At 44.1% G+C, this 20,301-nt stretch overlaps 1 protein-coding gene across 3 annotated transcripts in view; it reads left to right on the plus strand.

The window, feature by feature from the left end:
- Nucleotides 1-20,301, plus strand: part of ST8SIA6 (ST8 alpha-N-acetyl-neuraminide alpha-2,8-sialyltransferase 6) — a 171,709-nt gene that overhangs the window by 74,842 nt on the left and 76,566 nt on the right. The window contains exon 3 of one of the 3 annotated variants that reach the window (XM_064592006.1): nt 19,917-20,032. The exons of the other annotated variants lie outside the window; for them this stretch is intronic. Within the exon in view, the coding sequence (XP_064448076.1) occupies nt 19,917-20,032 (116 nt within the window). The remainder of the gene's footprint in view (nt 1-19,916; nt 20,033-20,301) is intronic. 3 annotated transcript variants of the gene reach the window in all.

Here is a 20,301-nt window from a genome sequence, read left to right on the forward strand (position 1 = left end):
ACATGGATAATCAAGACCAACAGCAGTTCATTAGGTACATAGACTCAGGACATTGGAGTGGGACACTGCCTGCCTCACGGAGCCATGCCGAGATCACACCTGGGAAAAGAAGTGCAGGGCTGTGGGTGGCACACTTTGTAGATTCAAGAGGGTGAGGTGCCCGTTGTTTCTTGCAGGAGGATGTGATTTGTTTGTTTGCATAATTCTGTGGGCTGGTGGAGGATTGAAGCCCACTACTGAGGGATAGACAGGGACTGCGTCTGGTCCTGGAACCAGGAGGACTCTTTGGTCAGGGGGGGCCTGATCTGTGGGAGCGGAGCGGGGAGGGGAACTTAAGCTTTGGCCATTCAAGGCGTTCCTGGTTTCCCCCAGATATCAAGGCCCGCATAACATGAGGCCTTAATCGTGGGCCTTACGCCACAGTATCTCACTCCCCTCCCATCTTGCCCGAGGCCCTCTTTCCAGCAGGCTTTTCACATCTGAATCCTTGTCTCACGGTCTGCTTCCGGGGGAACCTGAGCTAAGACCACCAACCAAGCACATTTGCTAGTCACACAGGCCAGGCCGCCACCGGTGCATTTCCGCGCAGATCTGTAACTCATGTAATTTCTGAGAGTCATTCTGTTTTCATTTCCAGGTGGTCACCCTCGTTTGGAATCTCAAATAACTGGTGGCAAGGAGAGGGAGTTCTTTAGATCCCCACCCTGGTGATGTTTAGATATTATTTCTTTCTAAAAGAAAAGCAGAAAAAATTTTGATCAGTGTTCGATGAATACAAACCCGTAGTTAAAAACTGGAGATACTGAAATAACTATGAATAAGTGGAATGAGAGGAAGTCTCTTAAGACCTGTTGAAATGTCTAGTGACATATCTAACCAAAATGCAATTTTTCTGCTTCTATAATTGACAATAAGGTCAAAATCTTAAATACATTAAAAGATGATAGGCTTCACACGTACACACTATTTGGGGAGTGCAGGCAGGGTTGAAATGTGGTGTCTGTCACAGTGACGAGTCGGCAAAAGCAGAGCTTGGGAATAATGCTGTCAAAGTTGTTCAAGGTGGGGCAGTTGGAGGGAATGTTGCTGCAAAGCCCGAAGCTGAAAAGTGTGGGAATAACCACAGCTGGACAAAATCCTGTGCTAGGTGGTTCTTGATGTTCTTGATGTTGCATAATTTTTAAATAACTGGTACATGGCGTGAGTTAATTAGTACCTGAGATTATAATATAATACTCAATACCTGTGATTTCTGCTTATCTTATAAAGGACTTAGTAGAAGATACGGAGTATTGTTCTGAAGATGTCTTCAGACCAAGATGTAAAATTTCCCTTGAGACTATTGCTCCTACATTTCGGGACCCATCGTGGGTACCTAAATGCACTTGAACAAGTGATCTGTTCTAGTGTGCCTAGAACAAAGGGGTAGGAGGGATGTGTCCTTCTCCTGTAAATGTCCCATTGTCCTAGGGATGTTGTCTGCTCTTGTATTCTCATTAGAATGGTAACAGAAGAGGAAGTCACAGCGTCTAGAGAAATGCATGTAACAACCAAAAGGAGACTGGAGAATGGAGAAAATCACGGATGTGTCAACAATCTCATTTATTCATTCAAAAAGGATACTTGGTGTCCCTGTCATGGATCATACACAGCATTAGGCACTCAGGGAACCAGTCCTGGGGTCTCTGGCCCTCACAGAGCTGCCACTGTAGTTGGGGGGGAGGGAAACATTAATCACAAAACCCGACAATATCAAGTTTTATGAAGAAAAAAGAAATAGGGTGCTGTGCAAACATATAAAGAGGGGACGCTTTCTGTAAGATTTGAAAAGGTTTCCCCGGGGAGATTATTATTAGGAGTTGGAAAACAGGAACGAACCATTGTAAATTCAGTACAGTTCACAAGCTTCTGCTTACTTGTTTCATACAGTCGGAATTTGTGGGGTCGCTGCTGCTTCTGGGGTAGTTTCAATATTTCTATCTAATTACTTGCTAATTTGGCTGCATAATATATCAGGCACATATTTTTTTGTTACCAGACGCTCTCCGAGTGTCTTGCTGGCTCTGGTACTGCCAAATGAATGGCAACAGTATACTATTAAGAATTGCTTCCATGCGTGTTTATTTCCTGTTGTGTTGAAAGGGATTTTCATCATTTTTCCAGTTGGCTCTGTTCAAAGGGAAATTAACGCCGTCCATTGCCCTGGCTGGTCCATAGCCTGAAGCAGCTTCTAATATTTCCTATCATTCCTGTCTCTGTGTCTTAGCACGCTCCATATTGTTTGTTTAATTGTTTTGAAAATTTTAGCCAAGCTTTAAATGATGCTGAATCCACAAAGCCCAGGCATTTTCAGATGATTTTTAAGTACCACCAGACTGCAAAGACATAGATACAGCACTGTCATTAAAGTGAGAGAAGATAAATCGTTGCCCCCGAGAGTCAGTAAAATAGTTTTTTTACAGTCCATTTCACTAAGTGTTTAGAATGTGTATTACCTGATTAATCAATGTGTCGAGAGCCATAACGACATCAATGCATTTTTCACTTGAGCCTGGGGATGGCGGCAAGGGAGGAACAGAATTACGGAAGGCTGTGTTTGCCATGGAGTGGTACAGTCTCTGCAGTTAATGGTGAAAGTCGCTGTTGGCTACCATTTGGTAAAGAAGAGACCAGTGTTGTAGGAAGACAAAAAGTGATATCTAAATTTTGTCTTTCCGAATCTAGGTAATTGCTCCTGTCTAAATTCTGGCCCGTAAAAAACTCTTAGTCACTACTTATAGGGCAAAATGATAACCCAGAGCACAGACTGGAGGTTAAAAAGGATAATTCGCAAAAGTTTTACAATAGTGGACCATTTCTTTTTTTTTTTTTTTTTTTTAAGATTTATTTATTTATTTGAGAGAGAGAACGTGTGTGAGCATGAGTCGGGGAACGGGCTGAAGGAGAGGGAGAGAGAGAATCTCAAGCAGACTGTGCTGAGTGTGGAGCCTGACATGGGGCTCGATCTCACAACCCTGAGATCATGACCTAAGCTGAAATCAAGAGTCAGACGCTTAGCTGACTGAGCCACTCAGGCGCCCCTAGAATAGTTGACCATTATAAATGTAAGCTTTCTTCCAAAGTGGTTTTTGTTTTTTTTTACTTTCTGGCAGTTATACCTATGGAAAATATCCCAGAAGGGAAATACAATTCAGTTTAAGACTTGTTCTAACTTTGGGCACCTGGATGATTCAGTCAGTAAATTGTCTGCCTTCGGCTCAGGTCATGGTCTCAGGGTCCTGGGATTGAGCCCCACATTGGGCTCTGCGCTCAGTGGGGAGTCTACTTGTCCATCTCCCTCTGCCTCTGTCCCTCCCCCACTCTAGTGCTCTCTCTCTCTCAAATAAATAAATGAAATCTTTAAAAAAAAAAAAAAGACTTGTTTAACTTTGTTATGCATCTTTTTAATTCTTGGATCTTGCTCATAGAGTTAATTGGAGAGTTTATATATATGATTTTTTTTGCATACCAATTAGAAGCACATGTGAATTAAAGTACATACTCCATGATTTCTATTGTATTCAGGATTGTTGGACATTGGGTTCCCCAAAAAGTAGACTCTGGGATGGAGATTTGTGTGCAGGGAGTTTATTAGGAAGGGCTCTCAGGAACCCCGCTGGTGAGGGCCTGAGGGAAGCAGAATGGAGCTGTGGGAGGAGTTGGATTCTAATGCAGTTGCCACGGAAGCCTTGGCCACAAGCTGGCCCCTCTGCATTGAGGTTCAGAGCAGGGCATTGATCAGTCCTAGGAGACATCTGCCTTCCAGGGCATGTGACCTTACAGGAGCAGCTTCTTTCCCTGAGTGTGGCTCCTGGGGAAGGATCCACCAGACACCAGTCCCACCAGCTGGAGAGATGAATGTTGCCATCCCAAAGGAAGGATTGTGTGTCATCCATAGCATCCTCTACCTGCCTGAGCACTAATTTCATGGCACTTGACTGTGGAAGCACTTAATGGCTCAGAGAGGCATTCATCAGAGTACACGTGTTCTTGGGGTGACCCTCAGAGAGGGTTCTGGGGATTATCACCAGTGGCATCGACATTCCCATGAATTCACCATCATAGAAAAGTATGCTCTCTCTTTTACAAAGCCTTTCAGGGTTCTCGGTCTTTGGCATAGTAATTTTTAAAAATTATATCATAGTTATCATGTTACCACCTCATGCCTGTGTCTAGGATTGCCATGTGGGAAAGCTACTAAAAAAATAACATTCTGAAGATGTAAATGCAAACGACAGAATTGGGAGGTGTGCATGGCATCAGTTACGGGAAGGCTGGGTGGGAGGATGAAGTCAGGGCATTCATCCCGCAAGGATGCGCCGGGGCAAGGTTGTGAGAAGGCTGGAGGACGGTGACGTCTAATGACCTCTGATGTGTTTCCACAGCCATATTCCCAGCAAAAATGAGGAAGGGATATACTCCGTGCTTGGGGCCGACTGCATACTATTCCCTGAAGTTTGGGAAATAAGAACTTCCTTATTCCACTGTTATTTCCCACTTCTTTCAAGAGCAATGATCTTCCAATAAGAAATATCTCACGGAAAAGACGAGCAGGAGCCCAGGTCAGGTGAAGAGCTGGTCTGAGATCACCTTGTTGCTTTAAATAATCCCCCTCTCCGGATGTAGACAGCTTATCTACCAGGAACTGAGTGTTCGTAAAACGTGGAATTGGGTACCTGCTACTGGTAATGGTCCAGGAATCACAGAGAAGAGGAGAGGTGATAGAGAGAGAGAGAAAAAAGGAACAAATGCTATTTCAATATTTGGAAGGGGGATAAAGATGTCATAGAAACCATGAATTGGAGAGCATGACGAATTATGGGGAGCATTGAGAAGGGAAAATGGTAACAAAAGGAGGCCACGTTGTGGATGAGGAGCAAGACGTAGGCAGTTAACCGCGTCTCTTGGGATTTGGGAAAGATCGAGTTGACCCAGGCACAGGAACCCCGGCCCCGGAGGCAGAAGCCCTGGCTTCCTCACTTCACCCCTGTTAACTGAATGGCTGTGGTCATGTCACATGATCAGTCGTGCAGTTCATGGAAATCATGGGCCCTTGTGGTTCAACTCCAGGCTGGTGTTTGAGGAAGCACAACTCAACATGGGAAAAAAAAATTACGTTCTTATTTTCCTTTCTCTTGAAATACATAAAAAGGGATTCAATTCAGAATCCTCAGCTCTCTTCTCTGTTTTTTCTCTCCCACCCCCCCTCCAGAGACTCAGATTGGACAAGTGCGGAAAGAACTCTCACGCTTACGTCTAGATCACATGGATTTTTTTTTTTTTCCCCTTCCCGGTGCTCTCCCCCTGCACTCCCTGCCCCCTGCCCTGGCCTCCTCACTCAGACCTCTGTTCTTTATTATTTTTGACTGACAGCTGATTTCTCCAAGTCTTTCCCTTCCTAAGCTTTTCAGGTTCTATCTTCTCCTATTAATTCTCTGTCAACTCTCTGACTCTGATATACGAAGAGCCCAGGACCAGTCTGGCTGAGACAGCTCTCCTTAGATAGATGGTATGGGGACAAATGGAGGACTGGGGTAGGCAATTGTGGGCTTCCTTTGGCATCCTGGAGGAGGGAGAGTGTGTGACCAATTTTATTCTCTCATTGAGTTTTCATTGTGTGCCAGGTGTGTCCTCGCTTCTGGAGAGAGAGCAGGGAGCAGAGCATGGCAGACCAAAGCTCAGCCCTCTAGGAGTTCACCATGATAAGCAATGTGAAGAAAATAGAAAGTCAGTGCTGAGGACCGGTGAGGGTCTGCTTTACACAGGGAGTAGGAAAAGTGAGGGGCTGACATTTGAGTGAAGACCTGAATGAGGAGAAAGAATTTTCAAGGCAGAGGGAGCAGTGGGTACATAGACCCTGCACTTGGCCTGTCTGAGAAACAGAAAGAATGAAGCATAGAGAGTGGGGGGCTGAGGGGGGGCAGGGGCCAGAGTAGGAAGAGAGGTCTGGTCAGTCAGATAATACAGGATGCAAGCCTTGGAGATGATTCTGAGTCTCGTTCTAATGATAGGTGAAATCACGGAGGGGTTTTGTGTAAGGCAAAGACAAAATATGTGATTTAAGTTTTTAAAAGATTCTTCCAGTAGCTACATAGAGAATGGATGGCAGTGGGGCAACAATGAAAGCAGAAAGACTGGTTGAGGACGCCATGGTAGCAGTCCAGGGGAGAGATGAGGTGCCTTGGCCTGGAGAGCTAGAAGTAGAGATGAAGATGCATTTGACGCAGACTTGCTAAAGGACTGGGTGTAGGAGATAAGAGAAGGGGGGAAGTCAAGGATGATGAAAGTTTTGGTTTGAGCAGTTCACTGCCATCCACTGAGATGGGAAAGTCTGGAAGAGGGAGAGGAAGTCAAGGGTTATGTTTTGGATACACTACATTTGACAAGACTATTAGACATCCAAGAGGAGCTGTCAGGCGCTTGGACTGTATAAATGAGTCTGGAGATCAGGGGGGAGGTCAGAGCTGCACATATTAATTTGGGTGTCACCGCCAGAGGGACAGGCAAAGCCAGGAAATAGGGTGAGATCACTTAGCATTGGAAACAGCCAGAGAAGAGAAAATGATTCCAGAAGATACAGGAGCAAGTTCTAGGGCATTCCAAGATCTAGAGGTTTGAAAGAGGAGTAGAAGCAAGCAGAAAGACCCAGGAGAATATGCCATCATGGCTCCAGTAACAGGAGAATTTTCAGGGAAGAGAGTGGTGCACTGGATCAAATGTTGCAGAAAAATTGAGTAAAATTAGAAGAAGCACCCATTGAATTTGGAGCATGTTGGGATGTTGAGGAGCTTTGGAGGCAAGCAGATTTGAGTGATCTGATGAATGAAAAAAATTGTTAAGGGGGAGGCAGTGACGTAGTGCTTTAGAGAACTGTTTTGAAGGGAGGCGGAGGAGGATTGTGGAGTGAGGGAGGAGCACCTTTGAATGCTTGCAAGAATAACCCGGGGAAGAGAGGGACACTTGTTGTATAGAAGAAACCAACCCTGACGACACTTTGATTTTGGATTTTCAGCTTCTGGAACTGGGAGAAAACAAAATGCCTGGGTTAAGCCACCCAGGATGTGGTATTCTGTGCTGGCAGGCCAAGCGACCAAGAGAGGCACAGGAGACCCAGAGGTTTTAGATGTAGCAGAAGGCGTACGAACGCGTTGCCCTCTGTGGGCTTCTGTTCGCTCAGTAGAGTACGAGGTAAGGCCATCCACTGAAGGGAGGGTAGAGGTGGAGGAGGTGGGAGCAGAGAAGAGAAGAAATGAAGGAATGATTTGGAGATTAAACTTTCTGCGGGAAACGGGAGGATTGCCAGGTATCATTAAATGCCCATTTGAAGTTTGTAGAGCCGAATTTAAAGCGCAGTCATTCAGCAGAAGTGCGCGCTTTTTCTCCAGCAGTATTTGGCCGGTTGGGGGTAGGCCTGGATGGCCAGGGGTTGGGTATTTTCAGAGCTCTGAATTTTCCAGGCAAGGGGATTCATATTTTGGGGGGCATGCGTTGGGAACGGAAAGAAATGAAGGCAGGTGTGTGTATTGGAGGGAAGTCTCCGTACAATTGAGGAATTACTGCAGGGAGAATACTAGCTTCAGTGAACTGGACACGTAGAACGTCTAAATTAGCAGTAAGAAATTATATTTGGTATATGAGACTGGTGATAGAAGGACTCACTTCACAGGATTATTCCGAGTATCAAATAGAGATACTTGGTAAACTTTAAGTTGAGTATCAGCCCAGTAAACTAAAGTAATGCAGTAAGATATAATATCTTTTGATTTCCTTAAGGCATTCTACCATAGCTGTCACACCCAGGAACAAAATCGTAATATGTAGATGATAGCACATAAAATAGATTTATGAATGGCTGGATAATTGCATCAAAAAGGACTGGTTTTGCTTAGTTTTAGCTGTTTGGCCAACCCCCTTGGGAAAATGGTCATTACTTCCGTTCCAAACAACCCCGTAAGTGAGAAGTTTCAGAGTGGGACATTGGACAAGTAAGGCTTCTGGTGTTTTCCAGATTCCAGCAATGACTAGATGGAAAAGATGTCAAAGAACCATAATTTTTATTTCACGAATCTCAAGCAGAATGTTACAGGAACTCTGAAGAAATTATATGCAGTCTGTACTTTTTGTGTTCAGAATTGCTCAGGCAGGATCAGAGTGTGATAAGACTTGTAAATCCCAAATTACATTCAATTGTGTCTAATAAAGAGATTTTAAAAGTTGAGAAAATATATGTTATTACTGGGAAAGAAATATAAGGGTTGAGAAAAGAAAGATAATAAGCAGTTAAATTAGATGGAATCATTCATTGCCTAAGGAAAAACCCACAGCTATAATAAAAGAAATCATTCTGAATATTGTATTTCTGAATTTAAAAAATGCATTCAATGAATAGAATAGATAGATTCCATTTTTGGTAGAACTGAAAAAAGAGGCGTGTTAGATAACGAAATGCTAGCACTATGTGTACCTTTATCTCAACTTCTCCTTGATTCTCTTATATTAATATGCACTTACATTGATTACAGACCCATTCCTGTAAAGTTCTTGTAGACAAAGTACCTAAAAGGCCTGTGTCTCAGGAACATGCATTTTCAGACTGATGCAGCCATTTGATGGAGCTGTGGATGGATCGATCCCCTAGGCTCACGGGAGGGATTCATAGCAAATTGGTCTCCGCTCAGGGTCATGACCCTGTCAGGCCTGTTGCTTGACACTTAATGTAGGTATGGGGGCTCCCATGGTATGGCTTGAGCTCCTCTCTGCCCAACATTTGTCCATCGTTTGGGGCTGTTTCGGAGTCTGAATCCCTACTTTAGGGCCTTTGATTGGATTACTAATTTCTCTGAGCCTCAGTCAAGAGGAGCTGAGGCTGGTTTGGCCAGTCAGTGTTGGGTTGGTGGGTTGGGGTGAGGCTCTGGGAGGCCAGAGCTGGGGGTAGGGTGAGGGCAGGTGTTGTCCAGGGCAGCGGGAGCCAGATGTCAGTGATGTGAGGGTGGTCACAGTGATTGCTGCCCATGGCGGAGAGAGATCCCCAAGGTGAAAACCGGAAAAGGCAAATCTATCCAATGGGAGCAGGGCAGGAAGTTGAGACTTGGGTAGAGGTAGGCAGGCGCTGCGAAGGCCTGAGGGCAGGAGCACCCTCGGAGGCTCAAAGTGATTGCAGTACTCAGCCTAGACCAGAGGGGAGCTTTCTTTGCAAATGGGGCTATACAGGAGGACAGAAAAACATCCTTAAAAGCCTATTTTTTAATGCAAATATGTTCCTGTGAAGTGCAATACATTAAAAACTCATTAGAACTCATTACTGTGTATGATCCCACTCCCAGAGACTAGTTTCTCAGATGAGCAGGAAATGAGACTAGGAATTAGCTAAAGAGCAAGAAGGGATATCCTCCAGAGGAAAGGCACTTACAAGGAGAACCTGAGCCATCAAGGAAAAGAGGTCTTGTCCCAAAAGGAGACAGATCATGTGGGGTTTTGCCAAGTTCCAACACGACGGAGCAAAGTGAAAAGCAAACATCCAAACCAAAAAAAAATAAAATCCATAACCAGACACAGGAGCTCTGATTGAACTAGAGTCAGATTATTCCAAATTTTAAGTGAAATAACAGCAGGACATTTGATCAGATAGGAAATTGTGACTGGCAGTTGGGAGATTAATAGCCTTTAATGTAATCGGGAGTTGAGTTGTGTTGAGTAGGGTTATTGCTCTGGAGTTGGCTTGAAATGAGATGTGATTGTGCTGCTCAGAACCCAACACCACATTCTAGTAATTGTGTTTCATCTTTTCAAGGATTATTATGTTGTGCGGTTTCCTTGTTGAATTTCATCTGTAATTATATCGCTCCATTTTGAGATGGATAGGTCTCTGAGGATACTCTCCTCATGCTTCCTAATTACGGTTTACCTAAGTTCAGTCAATTCAGTTAGCCAATTCTCTTACACTTTCATTCAATATGAATAAGGATGTTTGGACAACATCATTTTAAGTACAGTAAAATATCAAATAAAATGAACAGGGAGTGGGTTCTTCTGGGTAATTAAATCTTTTTTTTTTTTAAAGATTTTATTTATTTTTTTGACAGAGAGAGACATAGCGAGAGCAGGAACACAAGGAGGTTTTATTATTTTTCGTGAGAGAGAGAGAGAGAGCACAAGCAGGGGGAACTGCGGGCAGAGGGAGAGGGAGAAGCAGACTCCCCGCTGACCAAGGAGCCCAAAGTGGGACTCCATCCCAGGACCCTGGGATCATGACCTGACCCGAAGGCAGAGGCCCAACTGACTGAGCCACCCAGGCATCCCCTGGGTAATTAAATCTTATAATCAGCTGTGGGTTAATCAGAATACCCTTTTTGTTCTAATTCTTCCTGTTAATTTTTTTTCCTAGCATTTTCTCTGACTTTTCAGGCTGAATGACTCCAAAATCTTTTTTTCCCCCTGCTCAGTGAGTTACAGTCTTGCAGTAGCTTAGGTTTGGTTATCATTTATCCATTTGCTCACTTGTTCAGATTTATTAAAGGGGCCCCTAAGAGATGAGGAAGACACAGTCATGTCAAGGCAGGTGTAGAAATGTTTAACAGCGAAACAAGGGCAAATTCTAGAAGTTGCTTTTTGAACAAATTGTTTTTCATCACTGTCTTACAAAACATGAGTCATAGAAAAAAAAGCTTCACAGATAGGGAGCTTCTGGGATACTTCCTATTAAATTGAATGAAGTAGTCTCAAAATTTTGAAAATCATCATCATTCTGTGAAGAGCTTGCCTCATTTCACATTTATAAAATTGCCACAGTGAGAGGAAATGTTCCACTGGCTACTTTTACTTTATTATGACATATCATTTTATTTCATACTTAAGGTGCCCCCCAAATGTTCAGACATGATTCGTGAACGATTTTTTGCCCTGATTTTTGTTCTGGAGACGCTAACCTTTAATTCCACAAGTAAACGCAAGTAGCCTTTACAGGATAGATCACCATCCACTAATTAGGAATGGTAAGCCAGTAAATTAGGATTTTGCTCACTGCTCAAATGTGTTCAATGCCTAGCTCCTGGATTGTTTATGTTTTAATAGCATATAATTTCCCTGGAGCTTCCACATTGATTAGGCAGCTTTTCCACACTGGCTCCCAGTCTTGGCAGCAGTTTGCATTGCTTTGACTTTTCCTTGCTCTGATGATCAGAAATTATTGCACCACCCTGTTTAACTTTGTTCGTTTTGTTTTTGAAAGAAGATTGCATGAAATCGTCTTCCCAGTGTTTGACCCTAATGTTTTCCTGAAAATGAGTATGAAATATGATTATATAAAAATGCACTGTGGACTTCCAGGTTATAAGACTATTTTTATTTTCACTCTTTGATGACTAAGCTTATTTTAAAATTGTAGCTATGGTTCAAATATTTACATAGTTTTAAATTCTTAAGTGTTATCCCGGGGTACCTGGGTGGCTCAGTCAGTTAAACGTTAAGACTCTTGATTTTGGCTCAGCTCATCATCTCAGGGTCGTGGGATGGAGCCCTGAGTTGGGCTCTGCTGCTGGGCATGGAGCCTGCTTAAGATTCTCTCTCTCCCCCTTGCCCCTCCCCTTATACCCCACCCTCCACCTCTGCTTGCAAGGGAGCACTGTCTCTCTGTCTCGAAAAATTCTTAAATGTTATCCAGTGGCTATAGGGCTACCTCAGACTCCACTATAGGCTCAGCATGGAATACAGATAAAAGTTATTTTCTCATTTAAATTTTTATCTCAGAATTCACTTCTCTATGTTTTATTGAGGAAATACTTAACTGACAGAGAAATTTCTTTTTTTTTTCTTCTTTTTGGGGGAGTTGGGATGAAGAACTTTGATAGGGATTGCATAGCTAATAGGGACACTTAAACATGGATTTTAACTGACATTTTAGAGACATTTCCAACTCATGTCCTTTCTGAGAAAAGGCCATATCCTTCAATTACCATCCAGTTTGCTGGAACAATCCCCATTGGAGGGTTGTGTTTGATAGGCTGGTGAGGCTGAGTAGAGGTTTTAGTGACCCTGGAGGCTAGTTGTGTGTTCTCTATAGCAGAGCTCCCGGGAAGATGAGCCCTACATCTTGACTCAGGAAAGCAATTATGTTAAATGTTCTCAATACCATAAGTCTCCTCTTATATTATTTCCTGTGTTGAGCTTTTCATCTGAAAATCTAAAAACAGCAACAAACTCTTGATAATGACATGGTCACTTAACTCATTTTACTCTGGTAATTTTTCTAATTGTTTCACTGTTTTTCCCACTAATGCTTCTGGCTGTAAGACAGTCCTACATTTCTTGAAAGTCTTACTCTAGGCTATTATGAAAAGCTATCAGGGTAGATGATTGATGATCAGGTTGACCAGTGATCAAGTTCTTTTAAGACTTCACTCAAAGCGTGATGCTCAGTCCGGTAGGATTGGCATCACCTGGGAGCTTGTTGGAAATGCAGACTATTAGGCCCGATCCCAGACCTCCTGACCCAGAATCTGCATCTTAATAAATCTCATAGGTGATTCAGAAGCACATTGTAATTTGAGAAGCATTGCTTCGAGAGGCACCCTCCATAGTGACCAGCACCTTGAGGACTCCTGCTGAGCCCTTCTTTTTTTAAAAAAAAAGATTTTATTTATTTATTTATTTGAGAGAGAGAGAGAGAGAGAGAAACAGCATGAGAGGGGAGAGGGTCAGAGGGAGAAGCAGGCTCCCCACTGAGCCGGGAGCCTGATGTGGGACTCGATCCCAGGACTCCGGGACCATGACCTGAGCCGAAGGCAGTCGCTTAACCAACTGAGCCACCCAGGCGCCCATGCTGAGCCCTTCTTAAGTGAGCTTTCTGTTCCAGCCACTGTGCTGAGTGTGTCCATGCATTATCTCTTACAAACGGCATCAAATCTGTCAAAGAGGTAGTATTAACCCCATTTTGCACACAAAGCTGAAAGCACAGAGGCGTTAAATAACTTTCTTGGAACTAAGCATCTAGTGTGCAGCAGATCCGAACTATGGTTAGCTTGCCAATAGTGTTTATCTTCTTGATCAGGGTAATCTGTTTATTCAGTTCGGAAATGTTTTCAGCACTCTCATTCAGAGTGCTGAAAGATAGTTTAAAAAAAAAATAAGATAGTTTTATTAAAAAGGTAAAAGCATGCCTCTCATACAGATATGAAAATGAACATTTTTGAAATATTTTGTTTATCTCACCCGTAAAGAAAATGGTAAGGTGTTAACAACCAGTTCAAAGGAACAAACACACTTCTAGATCAGGAATATTGAGATGAATGTGCAAATGGAGGCAAACCTAATTTTCCCACTGTGGGGGAGAGTTGTCTCTCCATTGGACATAATTCATTTGTACGCCTATCGACAAGAATTATTTTGCGTTGCTGTCAGCTAGCTACGATTTATAGAATTGCAAAATAGCTCTGTTAGAGAAAAACTTATGGGAAGACAGATTGTATTCAGTTCAATTGAGATAGGTATGGGGACCACTGCAGTGGAGTGTTTAAGTAGGGGAGAGAGATTGGGCTCAACTCTGAGGACCACAAGGAAATGGGGGAATTTATAGCCAAGGAGCATGAGAGGGCAGGGGGTTAGTGGATGGAAAATTACTAAGAGGAGGCATCAGGGTAAGGGGGCATTCTGGCTGAACCGGCCTGGCAGGATTCTCACTGAAGGCAGGCCAGGGTGGTCAGATACCACCTGCAGGACAGTGAGGGATGAGGAATTTGGTCAGATATTCAGGATGATCACATGTGGAGGATGAAGGTTTCTTGCTGAACTGACCTAGCAGAATTCTTGCTAAAATTGAATTCCTAAGGACATGCCCAAGGATGGGGTCTAGTTGAAAAAGCTCAGAGGAGCCTGACTAGAGTTTGGTCAAGGAGAGGGTCTTTGTCAGCCCCCGTAGATTCAGAATCAGGTCACCTGGAGGTCGGGACAGCTGTTGCCATAGACAGTGAGTAGCTTTCCATTGAAGGACAGATTTTCCCTCCTATTAGTGGAGGTAGAATAGTATAGTGGTTAAGAACACAGAACCATAGCATCTGGACTCAAACCATAGCGAACCCACTCCAGTTCTAACTAGCAGAAAGATTTTAGGTCTATTCTTCAATCTTCCTGGGCTCTGTTTTCCTCATCTGTAAAATGGACACAGGGCCTACTTTGTATATTCATTGCAAGGGATAAATGAGGTGACACATGTATAAAGTGTTTCAAATAGCACCTGGCACCTAGTGACCATGCAGTAGATGCTGCTTTTACGATCTTCATGCTTAACCAGGAGGACAGTTCAGAATTTTTGCCTCAAGGAATATGGATATTAGTATTAAAAGTATACTGGGTTTCTCCAAGAATTTCAAACTCAAAGCACATTCAAGAAAAGTCAAAACAATTTTGGCCATATTGAGCAAGAAAATATTGTTGGACGTGGGTTAAAAAAATACTTAGAAACACTTCACTGTGGACAAAGTCCACCCCAACCCTGCATGTTTGAGTTTCTCTCAAATCCCCAAGGATCGCCCACTAGAGGACAGCGAGATGAGACATGGATGCTCCAGCGCTTGTCACTTGTCTTTGCCCATTTGTTCCCATTGTGCTATTTTCTCTCATCTCTGTTTTGTTCCCTCCTGTTGTTCATCTGGATTTGAAGTTTTTTTTTTTTTTTTTGGATTTGAAGTTTTAATTAATCTGCATATCACACTTGTCCTTTTGCTAAATCACTTCAACCTTTGCAGGTGAGTCCATGTTTCCCTGTCTGTCCCAAAGGCCTCACACCTGAGCCTGGCCCACCTCTTCCCCTTGGAGCAAGCGGTGGGAGTAGAAGGGCTGAAAATTTAGCAGAAGCAGGAGTCTATTAGGTTCATTCCTATGGATCTTTCCTTCAACATTATAGTGATGGGCAGCGATACTGTTAATGCTCTAGGGAAAATTTTGTGCTTCATTGGATAAGTTTGCCTTGTTCAGATCACACACCTCCGAGTTATCTGATTCCGATCCCTTGGGAGCAATTTTACAACTCTGTAAGTTGTAGTTAACTCAGCAATACAAAATCAGTCTTGTCTATAAATACGCAAGTTATGTCCTACCTGATAGAGGTCCAATTGACTTCCCCGCCCCTCTCCACCTGTTTGGCCCCCAGTAGTGCATTCATCTCAGTATTCCTGATCTATAAATGTGTCTGTACTGTGGATTCTTCTTTGAACTGATTTTCTCATTATGAATAAAATCTTTAACACGTGTTCATGTTCTATCTGTATGAGATTTATGATTGCATGTTTTTGCAAACTATCTTTCAGCTGGGTAGGGGGCCAGAATACATTATGGTTCCTGATTTAGTAGTGTAGAGAGCTACCTAATTAATCTTTGCCAAGGGTAACCAAAGACAGGCAAGCATTACGGTAAAAGCAAGTCAGCAGGGTTTGTTTGCAGAAATTTCTGCAATCTCAGTTGGATGCCGTGTTCATGGATAAAAGAGTGAAGGTCTGTGTGGTCGTTTGAAAAGCACTTGTTGTTACTTTGAATTAAATGACATCCACCAAAACACAGATTGACGGTTCCTTGAAATTAATATGATTATAGAAAATAGCCAGCATTTGTTCTGCAAAGTTGGTCTGGCAAGCGTGCGCTTAACCTGTCTGTCCTCATGGGATTCCTTGCTCAAAGGCGGCAGGGACACTGTCCTGTTCACTGTCCTTTCTCCAGTAGCCACCATCCTCAGTGGCACAAGCTTTGGGCTCCATTGATCCCATGGCAAACGACTGAATGGACAGGCAGGCCAGGGCCTGCCCCTCATCTCTGTAGGCACCAAGACCTGGTTTTGTCAGTTCCTGTGTATGATTGGTGTTTCAAAGGCAGACTTGGGTTAACCAAACTCAGAGAACAATCAAACTCTACAGTGGGTTGGGTACTTGCCTTTGTCCTTCAGGGAAACTGTGGGGTCGGGGGGAGGGGGGTACATTGTAAGGAGAATTTTGCTTGATGACTTCAACAAGTCAGAGCCCAGGTGGTCACTATCACCTCTTAACCCCTCTCTGCAGGGGGGTTTCTGCAGGTGGTCAGGAGGTCCTGTTGACTCATTCGGCTCCTCTTTCCAGGAGTGGGGAAGAAGCATAAAAAGTCAATGGAAGAAACCTTAGTCTTGGGTTTTCCATTATTAGGCTGCATTCTCCATCTGTTAAAACATTGTTTCTTCAGGGAGACTACAATTGATTAGGTTTTAAGCTTTTCATTTAGATTCACACTGCAGTTTTGTCCCCTTTATGGCCACCGTAAATAGAATTTGGATGTTCTAGAAAGTCCTCAGTCACCTGTAGTCAGATTACTTTTCTCCAGGGGACCGATTGCGTGATGGCATGAATTACAAGTCAAGCTTAGAAGGTGACGTAAAGTCTGTTTTAGAGGCCCTTGTGGATGCCCACTAAGTACTGGTGACATTCTCTTGTAGGGATTGAATCACTTGTTTTTTTTTTAAAGAGATATTCTTTGCACCATCAGAGGCTTAATTTTTATCCTTTTGCAGGAGCTGTGTAGTCCTCAAGCTTCTAGCTGTTCTGCAAAATTTTGCCAGGTGGCTTTGTAAAGTGATCGCTTTCAACTCAAGACTGACTTAAAAAGACAGCATTTCTAAAAAGCAGATCAGCCACACAGATAATGATAGCAGAAATGCTTGTTTTTGTGTATGTTTTCCCCCAAATCTTATTAAAGATTTTTTCCCCCGACACAGTGAAGTGATGAAAATGTGCCTGAAGCCTTGCTTGCCAGCACCAAACAAATAAATTCTATAATTAAATAATAAAAGCAGTCAGAATCCATAATACAAGATTTGCAAGGAATGGAGAAAGAGGAATTTGTACCACTGAGCAGTTAGCAAACTGTCAGTGAAAGATGAGAGTGGAATCTTAGGGGCCGGGTCCTATAGGGCTCTGTATGTCCAGCCAAGGAGGGGGGAGCGTGTCCTGAGCGTGGTGGGGGTCATGGAAGGGCTTTGCACAGGGAAATGACAGGATCAAATGTACATGTGCACCCACCCCCCAGGGGGCAGTGAGCATGGAGCGGAAAGGAAGGGAGGTTGGTGGAGATGTTTTGAGAAAACAGGCAGGCTGAGAAGACAAGAGATCTGGAGGAAGTCCTGGGGAACGCTGTCGCCGAACACCAGCCAGGTGCATAAAATTAACAGGCAAAACAAGAAGACCCCTGGGGAGCAGGATAGAAGACCAGGGAGAGAGGACTGTCGTGGGGACCAGGTGCAGAGTGGGGGGTCTGCAGTTCAGCTACTGGGAGGTAAAGTAGGAGGACTAAAGCACCCCCCAGCTTTGGTGACGCTTTCCAAGAATGGTTGAGTGGATTTGTAGAAAAAGAGAAGTGACAGTAGCAGGGTGCCATCTGAGAGACAAGGCAGTAGGTAAAGGAGAATAGCAGAATGAGCTTTGTTTGGTTTTGACTTTGAGTTGGGAGAGAATTGAGCATGAGGAGGAGGAGGGGACGGTGGGAGGGCAAGGGAACAAAATGAAGGGATGGGCCCAGATCTCAAAAGAGATGGGCATGGATAGGATGGCAGGTACATTATCCTTTCGTTGGGCAGAGAGACTTTTTTCCTCTGAGATGGAAAGTAAGGATGGCTGATCCCGAAAGATCAGTTCACACCTGGCAGCGTTGTTTTCCTCTGAGATAGGACACATGATTACGTGAGAAGTTTGGAGGGCAGATACCGGTGAATGGGTAGGTAGTCACTGAGGAAAACAGGAGGGGGAGGTTAGCTGGCGACATGTAATGGAATCATCAAGGTGGACCAAAGACCAAGCAAATTGGGCACCATGAATGTATCCAGGCACCAACCACCTGCCTGTGTGGTCCCCAGGGGTCAGGTATAGCAATGTATGGTGCCGGGAGCTGTCTTTCTCCATTACTGCAGCTTTGCAAAGGGAGCAGGGAATTGGGAGCACTCTGAAGATGCCATGAACGTCACACATGAGCAGGTGGGCAGTCTTAAACAGCGACCCATGAGCAGAGGTCGTGCTCTTATAATGGGGTGATTAAAGAGGCATCCGCTGGGTAGTTAGAGCCATCTCTGCATTCTGGTCTGGGACGCTTCAAGTTCTATGTTGGTCCAAGGTCTTGTGCATCTCCAAGAGGATGGCCACTGTCTCTTCCATGACTCGTCTTGAGGGCATCCTCAGTTGTGTAGCTTGGTTGATCGTATGTCACCCGATCCTTTTCTTTACCTAATTCTGGTAAAAGTATTTCAGAAGGGCCTTCACTAGAAAATTGAAATGAAAATTAAAAAGAAAGTCTCAGTTGGGGCGCCTGGGTGGCTCAGATGGGTTAAGCGTCTGCCTTCGGCTCAGGTCATGATCCTAGGGTCCTGGGATCGAGTCCCGCATCGGGCTCCCTGCTCGGCGGGGAGCCTGCTTCTCCCTCTGCCTCTGCCTCTCTCTCTCTGACTCTCATGAATAAATAAATAAAACATTAAAAAAAAAAAAAGTCTCAGTTGACAGAAACAGAATTCTTATTTTAAGCCCAAGAAAGTCTGGTCCTGCAATATTTGGTTATTAGAGCATATCTGGCAGCCCTTCTGAGTCCTGTGCTTTTTCTCTCCATAGACCCAACTGTTCAGACCACCAACTTGAGTTAGTTTTAGGGGGGTCCCCATTGATATCGTGGACTTCCATCTGACCGTGAGACACCTCTGTAGCTGCTTTTACCATTTCAAGTTCTCCCTGCCCCCTGGTCCTTTCTGATGAGCCATTGCAACCGATCCCCAAGAATCCTTTCTGGGTTACAAATCAGCCCACGCTTGCCTGGTGGCAATCTCTTGTTCCACCAGCTTGCCTCTAACTCTGGGTCTTTAGAATTCCTACTTGCACCTTCATTATTTCCTACTTTCTCTCTTTTGACCTGTCTGGGAGATGTCCCCAAATCAGAAGTTAGGGAGGACTCGAACATCTTCATTGGCGGTGGGTGCCAGATTCTCAAATAGGATCTGTCCATGGATCATGTCTTCTCTCAAATCAGAACTGACAGGGTTTCTTCTTTTTCTCTTCCAAGAGCAAGTAACTCCTTCGTGGTCCTCTAAGAGCGCTCCGATCCAAGCAACATCTAATTCTCACTTACTTGCACAGCAGAGAGGTCTGACAAGCTAACCTAACCAAGCCATCTCACCTTCTCCCCCCAAGGCCTAATGCTCTCTGTGTCTCCCAGGACTCCTGGTGTCTCTCAGAGTCTCAGGTATTCAAGCATTTTAAAACATGGCTGTTGGGGCGCCTGGGTGGCTCAGTTGGTTAAGCGACTGCCTTCGGCTCAGGTCATGATCCTGGAGTCCCTGGATCGAGTCCCGCATCGGGCTCCCTGCTTGGCAGGGAGTCTGCTTCTCCCTCTGACCCTCCTGACCCTCCCTCCTCTCATGTGCTCTCTCTCTCAGTCTCTCTCTCTCAAATAAATAAATAAAATCTTAAAAAAAAAAAAAATAAAACATGCCTGTTACAGGGGCGCCTGGGTGGCTCAGTCAGTTAAGCGTCTGCCTTCGGCTCAGGTCATGATCCCAGGGTGGATCAAGTCCTGCATCGGGCTCCCTGCTCAGTGGGGAGCCTGCTTCTCCCTCTGCCTCTGTCTGCCACTCCCCCTGCTTGTGCTCTCTCTCTCTCTCACAAATAAATAAATAATGTAAAAAGAAAAAGACTTATTAAAAAAACATAGCAATTACATTGTTAAGATGTACTTTTGTCACTTTGAATAACAAGCATAGTTGAAAACAGCATGAATGGAGAGACTTCTCTGGAGGGCAGTGAAAGGGTCTATATTGATCAGATGCCTAATGTAGAAAAACGTCTGAAGTTTACGGATTCTGCGTGTGAGTATCTTACTATTTTCCTTGGCAGGTTTTAAGGACATTAGAAAAAAGGAAGAAAAGTATGAAGACTCGGAATGAAAGGAGACGGGAGAGAAACAGAAAGCAAAGAGAAGCCAAGGGGCTTCTCTTTCTGTCCCTTTCACGGTGAAGTAGCTTCTAGGGGTGGGACAAGTTTTTGACCCCTGTGTTAATGACCATGACTGGTTTGAGGAAGGAATACTATGACGCATCAGGAGAATAAAAACCTAACATGGGTTTGGTGACTTCTGTGTGCTAAGTGTTTTTGTACACATCCTGTGTATCCCCTTGTCTTAGTCCGTTCAGCCTGCTGGAACAGAATACCATAGATCAAGTGGTTTATAAACAACCAAAAGTGCATTTCTCTGTTCTGGAGGCTGGGAGTCCAAGATCAT

This window comes from Mirounga angustirostris, unplaced genomic scaffold (assembly GCF_029215605.1).
Source record: "Mirounga angustirostris isolate CCGP_5_RB_7025 unplaced genomic scaffold, mMirAng1.0.hap1 SCAF_5, whole genome shotgun sequence".
Classification (NCBI taxonomy): Eukaryota; Metazoa; Chordata; class Mammalia; order Carnivora; family Phocidae; genus Mirounga; species Mirounga angustirostris.